The sequence below is a fragment of the Sminthopsis crassicaudata genome, chromosome 6 (genome assembly GCF_048593235.1).
Source record: "Sminthopsis crassicaudata isolate SCR6 chromosome 6, ASM4859323v1, whole genome shotgun sequence".
Classification (NCBI taxonomy): Eukaryota; Metazoa; Chordata; class Mammalia; order Dasyuromorphia; family Dasyuridae; genus Sminthopsis; species Sminthopsis crassicaudata.
The window spans coordinates 138,184,207-138,197,203 of record NC_133622.1 but is presented as its reverse complement, the minus strand read 5'-3'; the positions used below and the strand labels follow the sequence as shown (position 1 = coordinate 138,197,203).

Sequence of the window (12,997 nt, the reverse complement as noted above, 5' to 3'; positions counted from 1 at the left end):
ATCTCCAAAATATACAGAGAATTGACTTTAATTTATAAGAAATCAAGCCATTCTCCAATTGAAAAATGGTCAAGAGATAAGAACAGACAATTTTCAGATGATGAAATTAAAACTATTTCTACTCATATGAAAGAGTGTTCCAAATCACTATTGATCAGAGAAATGCAAATTAAGACAACTCTGAGATATCATTACACACCTGTCAGATTGGCTAAGATGACAGGAACTAATAACGATGAATGTTGGAGGGGCTGTGGGACAACTGGGATACTGATGCATTGTTGGTGGAGTTGTGAAAGAATCCAACCATTCTGGAGAGCAATCTGGAATTATGCCCAAAAAGTTATCAAAATGTGCATACCCTTTGACCCAGGAGTGCTACTACTGGGCTTATATCCCAAAGATATACTAAAGAGCGGAAAGAGACATATATGTGCCAAAATGTTTGTGGCAGCCCTTTTTGTAGTGGCTAGAAACTGGAAAATGAATGGATGTCCATCAATTGGAGAATGGTTGGGTAAATTATAGTATATGAATGTTATGGAATATTATTGTTCTGTAAAAAATGACTAACTGGAGGAATACAGAGAGGCTTGGAGAGACTTACATCAACTGATGCTGAGTGAAAAGAGGGATCATTAGGGGATCATTATACACTTCAACAATGATACTGTATGAGGATGTATTCTGATGGAAGTGGATATCTTCAACATAGAGAAGAGCTAATCCAATTCCAATTGATCAATGATGGACAGAATCAGCTACACCCAGAACAATGGGAATGAGTGTAAACTGAGAGCATTGGGTTTTTTTTTTTTTTTGTTTTGTTTTGTTTTGTTTTGTTTCTCTTCCCAGATTATTTTTACCTTGCGAATACAATCCTTCCTTTGCAACAACAACAACAAAAAAATTCGGTTCTGCACATATATATTGTACCTAAGATATACTATAAGATATTTAATATGTATGGGAATGCCTGCCATCTAGGGGAGGGGGTGGAAGGAAGGAGGGGAAAAACTCGGAACAGAAGGGAGTACAAGGGATAATGTTGTAAAAAAAAATTACCTATGTATATGTAGTCAAAGAAAATATTATAATTATTAAAAAAAAAAAATTCAGAGTAAGCAAGAGTTCCTATCAAAGAAATAGGAGATGGTCCAAATAGAATGGGTTGCCCCAAAAGGGCAGAGATCATCTTTGAAAAATAGAAGAGTGGCTAGAGACAAGGATATATCACACAAAGAAGGATATGTTTTTAAGCAGTCACCTGTTAAATTTAGCAGAGAAGAGAGTGTGATTTACATAAAGGCAGTGATTGTGGGAAAGATAGACTGGAATAATATAGAGAATTAAAATGTGTCTCTGGATGCAGAAAATAGACATCATGCCTTTTCCTTACCATTCTTCTGGTGCCTAAAAGAAGGTCCAAAAGAGGGATTTGGAAAAAAGTTCAAATCACCGCTGGTAAAAGATTCCAGTCAGTGCCTTGTGTCAAGGACCATAGTGTAAGGGCCCTTTAAATGGGCGCCACAGCTCATCGGGAGATTGAGGCCCGGAAGTAATTTCTGTGGATATTAGGACTGCCCTTGGGCAGGATCCTGGCCATATTGAGATAGCTTCGTAATGGGTAACTCTCTCGCTGATTGGCTGTGTGTGTGACCTCACAGGCCCTATGTAAGCCCACTGCAGGCAGCAATCGCCCTCTTTAACCTGGCCTTCTTCACCTTGGCTTCCTACCCTGGGTGGCCAAGCCAAGATGGATAGCCAAAAGAGGTAAGGGTTTTGGTAGTGAACACATGGGTCTTCTGACCAGGTGTTCACTCGGGAACCAACAAGTCAGGGCATCAGTCAGGGCATTATGTGAGTGGGTATAATAAAGGCTTTTAAGATTACACGTGGTTGTTCTTGAGTGCGCTACCGGTTATTAAGCTAGTAATTGTAACTGCCAGGAGAGCACGTTACACCATAGCATGGGAAGAATTTTTTTTTTTAAATAGAAATAAATCTTACAAATAACCATTAATTTTCCAGGAGCCCTTCACCAAAACTTATTTATCTCAAAGAAAATGTAATAATTAGACATTTCTTTATTTCTTCTTAGTACACTGTGTGACTGTTAGTACATAATAGGACCATCATTGGTTTACTCATGCTGTCACTTCTGCCTTTTAAATCAGAAAAGTAATAAAAAGTCCTTAGTATCACAGCATAAACAAATAAGATAACTAAATGAGTCTATAAAAACCTTACTTTCAACTATAGATGCTTCCTACTACTTTCATTGTACTTACAATGAAAAATATCAAGAGTGGGAAATTATTTTCTATTGGATAAATTTGTAGGGTTTGTCATTGTTGGACTAGATTATATACAAATTAAAGGATCTGTACAATATAAAATGGGTGAGAAAATTTAAGATATGAAGTTCTCAATAGACTAGTTCAAATTCTATAATTGAAAAAAAATAAGAACTATTATGTGATATAAACACACTCATTAAATTAGTAAAGATGGACAAAAATTATGAAATCAAAGTTGCTTTGATTGTGGAGAAAAGGTAATATTAGAGTTGGAGAATGTTATAAATGGAAGAAGTCTTTTTGGAAAGAAACATTGTAAAAGTTAGAACAATCATGTTATTCATTTGATCCTCTTTGATCTAGCACTTCTCCTACTAGGACTATATTATATAGACATTACTGAAAGGGGAAAAAAGACTTGTGAAAATAATTTATTACACCATTACTTAGAAACAGTAAAAAAATGTCAAAAACAATATTATCTGAAGACAACCCATGGATCTAACAGTGAGCAATAGCCAAATAAATTGTAACATATCTATTACAATTGTATCACAACTGCAATGAATGATTGAACACAATTCTTAATAAAGGATTATAAGATGAATGCAAAGAAGCTTGAAATATAAATAAAATAATGTAGAATAAATAAAGCATAATCAGAACATAGCAGACAGTGATGATAATGATGAAATCTGAAAAAAAAAATACATGGAAAAGAGGAAACTAGCTGGCATGGTGGATATAAAGTGCTATCCCTGAATTCAGGAGGACCTGAGTACAAATTTGGTCTCAGACATTTAACATTCCCTAGCTGTGTGACCCTGGGCAAGTCACTTAACCCTAATTGCCTCAGCAAAAAAAGAAACAAACAAAAAACAAACCAAAAAAAAAAAAAAACCAACATGAAAGATAGACTTCAGAACAAGGAAGGGAACAGAAAATTTTATTTCTTAAAAGGCTATCTTGCATAAAAAACAAGCTTCAAGTAAGCCCCCAGAAGTCAATGATTCTGCTCTCCTTTCTCTCTCATTTTTCATTTTTGTGTGTTTTAATGACTTGAAAATCTAATGTGAGATTAATAAGATAGAAAATAAAAACAAAAACAAAACAAAACAAAAAACTATCAGGCTATAAATAAATCTAGGAACTGGTTTTATGAAAAAATCATTAAGATAGGTAAGCCATTGGTTAATTTGATTTTAAAAAAGAAAGAAAACTAAATATCTCATATCAAAAATTAAAAGGGTAAAATCACCAACAATGAATAATAAATTAAAGCAATCAATTTAGCAACGTTTTGCCCAATCATATGCCAATATGGCAAAATTGGAAAAATGAAATTGAACAAGCCATTAATGAACTTCCTGGATTCACAAATGGATACTATCAAACGTTTAAAGAACAATTGATTCAAATATTATATAGACTATTTGGAAAAATAGACAAAGAAGAAGCTCTAACAAACTCCTTTTATGACACAAATATGGTGCTGAAACCTAAACCAGAAAGAACTAAATGTGAGAAAGAAAATTATAGACCTATTTCCCTAATAAATATTGATGCAAAATTTTTGAACAAAATGCTAGCAAGGTGATTACAGCAATATATCACAAGGATTATATGCTATTACCAGATGGGATTTACACCAGAAATGCAGCGTTAGTACAATATTAGGAAAAACATAAACATAATTAACCATATGTCAATTTAAAAAAACCAAAAGAAATAATATATGATTATCTCAATAGATACTGAAAAAGCTTATGACAAAATATAGGACCCATTTCTATTAAAAACACTAGACAACATTGGAATAAATGGAGTGTTCCTTAAAACGATAAGCAGTATTTATTTAAAATCAACAGTAAGCATTACTTGTTAGGGGAACAAGCAGAAGCCTTTCCAATAAAATCAGGGGTGAAGCAAGAATGCCCATTAACATTGTTGTTAAAAAGTACTAAAAAGGTTAGCTTTAGCAATAAGAGAAGGAAAAGAAATTGAAGGAACAAAACTATTCATTATTTGTGGATGATAGATGGCCTATCAACCCCAGCCTATCAACAAAAAAATTACTTGAAAAAATTAACTTAGCAAAAAAAAATTAAATTAGCAAAGTGCAGAATATAAGATAAATCCACAGAAATTATCAGTTTTTATATATATGACCAACAAAGTCTAGTAAGTCTAGTAGGCAAGTGATAGAAAGAGAAATTCCATTTAAAATAACTGCAAACAATATAAAATAATTGGGAGTCTATCTGCCAAGACAAACCCAGGAACTGTATGAACACAATTACAAAACAATCAACCCAGGAACTATATGAACACAATTACAAAATAATCTTCTCACAAATAAACTCAAATCTAAACAATCAGAAAAATATCAGTTGTTCAGGAATAGGCTGAGCCAATATAATAAAAATGATAATTCTGCCTTACTAATCAAACTACAAAAAAACTGATAGAGCTATAAAAAAAATAACAAAATTAATCTTAGCAAAACCAGATCTCAAACTATATTATAAAGCAATAATCACCAAAACTCTCTGGTACTGGCTAAGAAATAAAGTGGTAGATTAGTGGAACACATACAGGAGTCAATGATACCCTAATGTTTGATAAATTCAAAGACACAAGCTTCTAGCATAAGAACTCACTATTTCACAAAAACTGTGGAAAACTGGAAAACAATAGGAAACAAACTAGGTATAGATTTAATATCATATACCAAGATAAATTCAAAATGGGTGCATGATTTAGCTATAAAGAGTGACACCATAAGCAAAATAAAAGAGTAAGAAATAATCTACCAATCAGAGCTATGGGAAGAGAAAAGATTAATGATCAAACACAAGATAGAATAGAGCTCATTACAAAATGCAAAATAGCTAATTTTGATTATATTAAATTTTAAAACTTCTATACAAACAAAAGCAGTGCAACCAAGAGTAGGAGGAAAGCAGAAAGCTGGGAAACAATTATTTTTTAAATAGCAAATGTCTCTGAGAAAGGCCTCATTTCTCAAATACATAGAAAACTGAGTCAAGTTTGTAAGATTACAAGCCATTCCCCAATAGAGGAATGGTAAAAGAATATGAACAAGTACTTTTTAAACGAAGAAATCAAAATTGTCTATAGGCATATGAAGAAGTGCTTTAAATCATTTTTTGATTAGAGAAATTCACATTAAAACAACTCTAAGATACCCCCCTTCATACCTACCAATTGGCCAAAATGACAAAGGAAATTGATAAATGTTGGAGAGAATGTAAGAAAATTGGAACACCAATGCATGATTAGTGGAGTTGTGAACTGATCCACCCACCATTCCTAGAAAGCAATTTGAACTATGAAGGGCAAATAAACTGTGCATACCCTTTGATCAGCAATACCACAACTAGATCTGTATCCCAAAGAGATCATAAAAAGGGAGGAAAGAATCTACATGTGCAAAAATGTTTATAGAAGCCTTTTTTGTGGGGCAAAATATTGGAAACTGAGCAACTTGTGAGATATATACATATATATATATATATACTGAAATCCTGTTGTGCAATAAGAAATAATGAACAGGTAGATTTCAGAAAAACTGGAAAGACTAGTACAAACTGATGCAGAGTGAAATAAGCAGAACCAGGAAAATACTGTATAAGCAAAATTGTATGATGACCAACTATGATTGATGCAATTTCAGCAACAAAATGCTCCAAAGACAAATATAAAGTATTCATGAAGGAAAACATTATCCATAACCAAATAATGAACTGATGGACTCAGAATGCAGATCAAATCACATTATTTTTCACTTTAATAATCCTTCTCGTTTTTTTTCTTTTGAGTGTTTCTTCTTTCATAACTATGATTAATATGGAAATATGTTTTCCATGATTGCACATATATATTCTATATCAAAGTGCCTATAATCTTCAGAAGACAGGAAGGGAGGAAGGAAGGGAAGGAGACAAATTTTGAACTCAAAATCTTATTAAAATGAATACTAAAACTTTCTGGATATGTAACAGGAGGATGAAAGGATAAATTCTATTTAAAAAAAAAGAAATTGTTCTGAATTCCAAACAACTGAATAACAAAATTGCGAACACTGTTCATTGTTAAATGGAAAATTATCTGACCATTCATTATAGAAATAAAAAGTATGCAACGATTTACTATTTTTTATTCTATTAAATACCTTTTCATGGTTCCACTGTATTGCTGAAACAAAAGTCAACACTATTGCAGTCAGTCCTCCAGCTGCATGTAAACCAATTCGATTGCTGCCTATGACTGCCATAATAGATGTACCCATAAGGAGGAATGCTCTCTTCCAGGCAACTGTATGCTAGGGTAGAGACAAAGATATTTAAAGATTAATTTACATTAAACATTTAAGAAAAGATTTCATTATCTATGAAATTTTACTATTCATGTCATCAATATCTCTTGTGAGTCATCTTAAGTAATATCTGAACATTTTGTTTTGTTTTTCATGAAAATCTTTAAACCAAAGAAAACTTAAGCAAACTTAATGAGATTTTTACTACCTTGGCACTATTAACCATGAAGTTTTTAATGGGAAAAAGGAGAAGAAACAGTGCTTCCTATTCAGCAGCCCCTGAATAAGTAAGGATTGAATTGCAAGTAAATTAGATTTAAAAAATCAATTTAAGGCAATATTTAAAGATATGCCTTTCTGTACTGGTAAAACCCTTTATGTGTAAACTCTAGCACATTCTTCAACAATTGTCAGGGAAATAAAAGAAGTTTGGCTAGGCCAAACCAGGGAAGAGAAGTATTAAAATATAATTATGCTGTCTACATAAGCATTGAAGATTTAGGTCAACAGTGGCCAACACAGTAGGAAGGAAGAAGAGAAACAGATGTTACATCGTCCTTTTGGAAGGTTTACAAGAGAGGATCTGAAAATGAAAGGATTTGTAACTGTTGTATCCAATTTTGTGACTTCTAGAAGCTAAAAGGTAGTAATGGAAAGGAAGAACTTTGTCCATCAGTTAAGTAGATCATTCTTTTTGTTTCTTATATGCAAAAAATTAGAAACTTAAATTAAAAGCATTAATGAGGATTCTGTTATCAAGCAACAGGAATCTGCTTTAATATACATTAAAAACAGTTTTCACAAAAATAAATGTAATAAGTGATATTTTATGTCTTCCCAAATTATAGCTTTTCTTATTAAATGCTTAAGCACTACATTCCATCAAACAGATTTATTTCCTATTTACCTGATCGCTACTTGGAAAGTAGCGAAGAAAATATCCTATGATAATTCCTGCTGACACACCCAATATTATTTCGAAAAAACTCATGATGATACTCCAATATGCAGGACCTGTAACAACATATTATCAGGAGACCATTTTATTTTATTTCAATAATATTTTATTTTTTCCTCAATTGCATGTATAAACATTTTAAAATATTTGTTGTTTCATTTTGTTTTGGTTCTTAACTTTTGAGCTCCAAATTCTAGACCTCTCTTCCTGAAATGGTAAGTACTCTGATATAAGTTATATATGTGCAAACATATAAAGCATTTCCATAGCAGTCATTTTGTACAAGATGATGCAATCAAAAAAATTAAAAGGAATTAAGGAAGGAAAGGAGGAGATTATTGGGAGGGAGAAAGAGAATAGTATGCGTCAATCTGTATTCAGATAACATTAGTTCTTTCTCTGAATGAGGATAGCATTATTGATCATGAGTCCTTTGGAATTGTCTTGGCAGAAAAAAGCTAAGCCATTCATAGTTGTTCATCATACAAAGTTGTTGTCACTATGTACAATGTTCTCCTGATTTCATTTTGTATCTCGTTTCAAGATTTCCAGATTTTTCTGAAATTGTCCTGCTTGTCATTTCTTATAGCACATTAATATTCTATTATAATCATATATCAAAACTTGTTCAGTCATTCTCCATAATGGGAATCTCTTTAATTTCCAATTCTTAGCCACTATGAATATTTTTGTACAAATATTATATATGTATTTTGTAAAAATATGTTTATATAAATAGGTTCTCTTCCCTTTTTATTTTAATCTCTTTTGATACAGAACTAGCAGATATTTCTGGATCAAAGGGTATGCATAGTTTTATAGTCCTTTGGATATAGTTTCAAACTGCTCCCCAGACTAGTTGGATTAATTCACAACTCCACCAATAGTACAGCAGTGTCCCCGTTTTCCTACATCCCCTCCCCAACATTCATCATTTTCTTCTTTTTGTATATCAGTTCAAGAGACCATATTAAAGAAATATCTGCCTATGTAAAATAAAATATAGAAAACAAAATTACCCTATCAGCACCTGAATCACAAGACTTTGATGAGAATCAAATGAGAATATATATGAAACTTCAAATTTTATAGGATTTAGTATCTAAATGCTAGGTATTATGATCAAAAATGTAAACAAAAAATGTAAACTATAAATTTCTAAAACAGTTTGCCTTAGTCAGGTACTATATAAAAGAAAAAGGGGTAGCCTGAACCAAAGATAGCCCAACCTACTCTTCCCTCATGTTTCTTTACCTCACAATTGCCAGAAATTTAACCCCTCATACTCCAAAGTGGATAGGGGAGATAGGAGAGGGAGTAGATAGGAAGGGGCAATGGCAATAGGAAAGGAAGACCAAAGAAAAATTTTAAAAATTGAATTCAATATGTGCTGAGAATTTAATCTATTTAGAGGTTCTTCCTCCTCTCATTCTTAAAGTCAAAAAATAGGTACTAATGAAGTAATAGGGCTTTTAATCATTCCTTCTGATATTTGTTTCATGATAAACTGTATATGTCTGTCCATGCTCTTCCAAACCTTGGCATGCCCTCATTCCCATAGAAAAACAACATATACACATACACATAAATGTATATATATATATATATATATATGTAGACACACACATATGTATGTATATGTGTAAATATAAACATATGCATATATGTGTGTGTATATGTGTCCATATTATATATGTGTATATATTATATATATATATATGTGAACAGTATATATATTCCCATAGAAGAACAATAATACTATGTCTGTGCTAGGCAAATTGTTATCCCTACATTTTTTGCTCCTCTCGATTGGCCTTAAGATCAAGGGACCAGAGACTAAGACCATGCTGATAAGACAAATCAGTTTTCTTGGAGTCTTAGGTGTCAAGAATGCTTGCTAAATGGAGTTTCTCCTTGATATCACAATGCTTGCTATTTTAATTGTTCTTTGTCTGGATTTAGGAGGATGTTTGGAAAATAATTAATAGACATCCTTATAAAGATGAGAAGTTGGTTTTTAAACCTTTCCTGAGGAAAGGAGATGGAACTGAAGACGCCATGTTTGACAATAAACCCAAGGAAGAAATCAAGACTGTAAACGGAGATTATGTTAATTTGAAGGGCTAAAGGCAAAATGGTTCTATGGTACAGATTTAAGATTAAGAGGCACATGCTACTTAAAACTATTGTAAAAGTTTTTTCTGACAGAGAAGCTATGTCAATGAAGTATATCAGATTACATTTTAATGGGCAACCAACCAAGGAAATGGACACACCTGAACATCAGGGAAATGGAAAATGAAGATATAACTGAAAAGCCCCAGTAGCTAATAGAAGAAGTGTTAACCAAAAACAGAAAGTGCTGCTTTATTCTTGAATAATGATCCCAAGAAAAACATTCACAATTAGAAAGCTGAGATTTGGTTCATTTGTATTCTGTCTAATGGATAAAAATTTTCTCTCTTCTTCCATTCTCTTCCCCCAATTCTTTATTGTGAATAAAGAAACCAGTGACTGGGCATAGGCATAAAACATTAAATTAAAAAAAAAAACAACCCTAGGTGGCTGATGGTATTAATTTGAGCAACATCAAATTGGATATGGGGAAAGAGAAAAAAAGCAAACTGATTCTGTCTCTTTTCTCTATTACTAACATTTAACTTTTTTTTTTTAATATTCCAGTAAGTTATTTTGCTCTCATCGTTTAATGGCCACAATAATAAAACTCCACAAAAATTCTTGTATATTTTGTTTGATTGTATAATTTTAATGATTTTTAAAATTTTAACTTTTTTGTACATTGTTGTTACATGTACACATTTCAGTAGAAATAAACAATAAAAGTACAATAAAAAAAATTAATGCTAGATAGCTTCCCTTCAAGTCAAATATATATATATATATATATATATATATTTTTTTTTTTTTTAAATTTTTCATTTTTTTTTTTGAGGCTGGGGTTAAGTGACTTGCCCAGGGTCACACAACTAGGAAGTGTTTAAGTGTCTGAGATCAGATTTGAACTCTGGTCCTCCTGAATTCAAGGCTGGTGCTCTATCCACTGCTCCACCTAGCTGCCCCAAGCCAAATATTTTAAAAAATGCACTTTTTGTTTGAAATTTAGAGAGGGAAAGAGAGAGGGGAAGGGAGGGAGAGAAAGAAAAAGGGAGAGGGACAGAGAAGAAAAGCAGGGAGAGAAAGAGGGCGGGAGAGAGAAAGGGAGAGAATGATACTAACTTAGCCAGAGAAACAAATTTTATTTTGTTTCAAATATGAATAAAACAACTATGGTATGGTATATCAAGCCATTCCCCAAATGATGAATCGTCAAAGGATATGAACAGACAATTTTCATATAAAAACCATTAAAACTATCTCTAGTCATATTAAAAAATGCTCTAAATCACGACTGATTAGAGAAATGCAATTTAAGACAACTCTGAGGCACCACTTCACACCTCTCAGATTGGCTAAGATAACAAGAAAAGATAATAATGAATATTGAAGGGAATGTGGGAAAACTAGGACATTAATACATTTTTGGTGGAGCTGTGAAATGATACAACCATTCTGGAGAGCAATTTAGAAATATAGCCAAAGGGCTGATCTAGCAATGTCTCTACTGGATTTTATCTCAAAGGGATCACAAAAGAGGGAAAAGGATTCACATGTGCAAAAATGTTTACTGCAGTTCTTTTTGTAGTGGCAAGGAACTGAAAACTGAGTGGATGTTCCTCAAATGGGGAATGGCTGAATAAGTTATGGTATATGATTGTAATGGAATATTATTCTGTAAGAAATGATGATTTCAGAAAAGGCTGGAAAGACTTACATTAACTGATGCTGAGTGAAGAACAATATACACTGTTAACAGCAAGATTATCTGATGGACTTCGCTCTTTTCAACAATGAGGTGATTGAAGATAATTTCAATAGACTTGTGATTGAAAGAGCCATCTGCTTTGGTTTGGGGTTTCAGGTCAGAGGGGAGAACTGGACTGAACTAGAGGCACTTTAGGATTAGAGATGCTTACACTAATACTTCTTATTTTAAAAAAATGAATAACCAAAGAAAAAAATAATCTATCTTAGAAACTTACCATGGAAATAGGAAAGAACCAGGGTTCACAGAGGATGACACTGAAGTAAAAAAAAAAAAAAAAAAAAAAAGCCTTTTGTACCCAAAGAGTAATGTTAAATAGTTACCTGCCCAGAAAAAATTTATAGATAGAAGAACTCAAAAAAGATTTTATATATATATATATGTATATATATATATATACATATATATATATATATATATATATATATATATATATATATATGAACCATATGACATATATGAACCATTCAGGAAAAACAAGATTATGAAAAAAAAAGTTAAACAACTAGAAAAGAAGATACAGTGTCTTATAGAAAAAAAAATACTTTTTTTTTTTAATAGTTTTTATTTACCAGATATATGCATGGGTAATTTTACAACATTGACAATTGCCAAACCTTTTGTTCTAATTTTTCCTTTCCTTCCCTCCCCCCCCCCAGATGGCAGGTAGACCAATACATGTTAAATATGTTAAGAGTATAAATTAAATACAATATATGTATACATGTCCAAACAGTTGTTTTGCTGTACAAAAAGAATCGGACTTTGAAATAGTGTACACTTAGCCTGTGAAAGAAATCCAAAATGCAGGTGGACAAAAATAGAGGGATTAGAAATTCTATGTAGTGGTTCATAGTCATTTCCCAGAGTTCTTTCTTTGGGCATAACTGGTTCAGTTCATTACTGCTCTATTGGAACTGATTTGGTTCATCTCATTGCTGGAGAGGGCCACATCCATCAGAATTGATCATCATACAGTAATTGTTGAAGTATACAACGATTTCCTGGTCCTGCTCATTTCACTCAGCATCAGTTCATGTAAGTCTCTCCAGGCCTTTCTGAAATCATTCTGTTATAGAACAATTTCTTATAGAATAATAATATTCCATACTATTCATATACCACAATTTATTCAGCCAATCTCTAATTGATAGACATCCATGTAGTTTCTAGTTTCTGGCCACCACAAAGAGGGTTGCCACAAACATTCTTACACATACAGGTCCCTTTCCCTTTTTTAAAAATCTCTTTGGGATACAAACTCAGTAGCAACACTCCTGGGTCAAAGGGTATGCAGAGTTTGATAACTTTTTGAGTATAATTCCAAACTGCTCTCCAGAATGGCTGGATGTATTCACAACTCCACCAACAATGTATCAGTGTCCCAGTTTTCCCACATCCCCTCAAACATTCAGCATCACCTTTCCATGTCATTCTAGCCAATCTGACAGGTGTGTAGTGGTATCTCAGAGTTGTCTTAATTTGCGTTTCTCTGATTAATAATGACTTGGAGCATC

The 12,997-nt window shown here is 32.5% G+C and overlaps 1 protein-coding gene across 8 annotated transcripts in view; it reads right to left on the bottom strand.

Annotated features, from left to right (window-relative positions):
* The window catches only part of SLC9B1 (solute carrier family 9 member B1), a 93,090-nt gene that overhangs the window by 23,355 nt on the left and 56,738 nt on the right, over positions 1–12,997 (bottom strand). For all 8 annotated transcript variants that reach the window (XM_074276213.1, XM_074276219.1, XM_074276214.1 and 5 more), the window contains 2 exons: positions 7,547–7,653; positions 6,496–6,645 (listed from right to left, as the gene is read on the bottom strand). In XM_074276213.1, the coding sequence (XP_074132314.1) occupies positions 6,496–6,645; positions 7,547–7,653 (257 nt within the window). The remainder of the gene's footprint in view (positions 1–6,495; positions 6,646–7,546; positions 7,654–12,997) is intronic.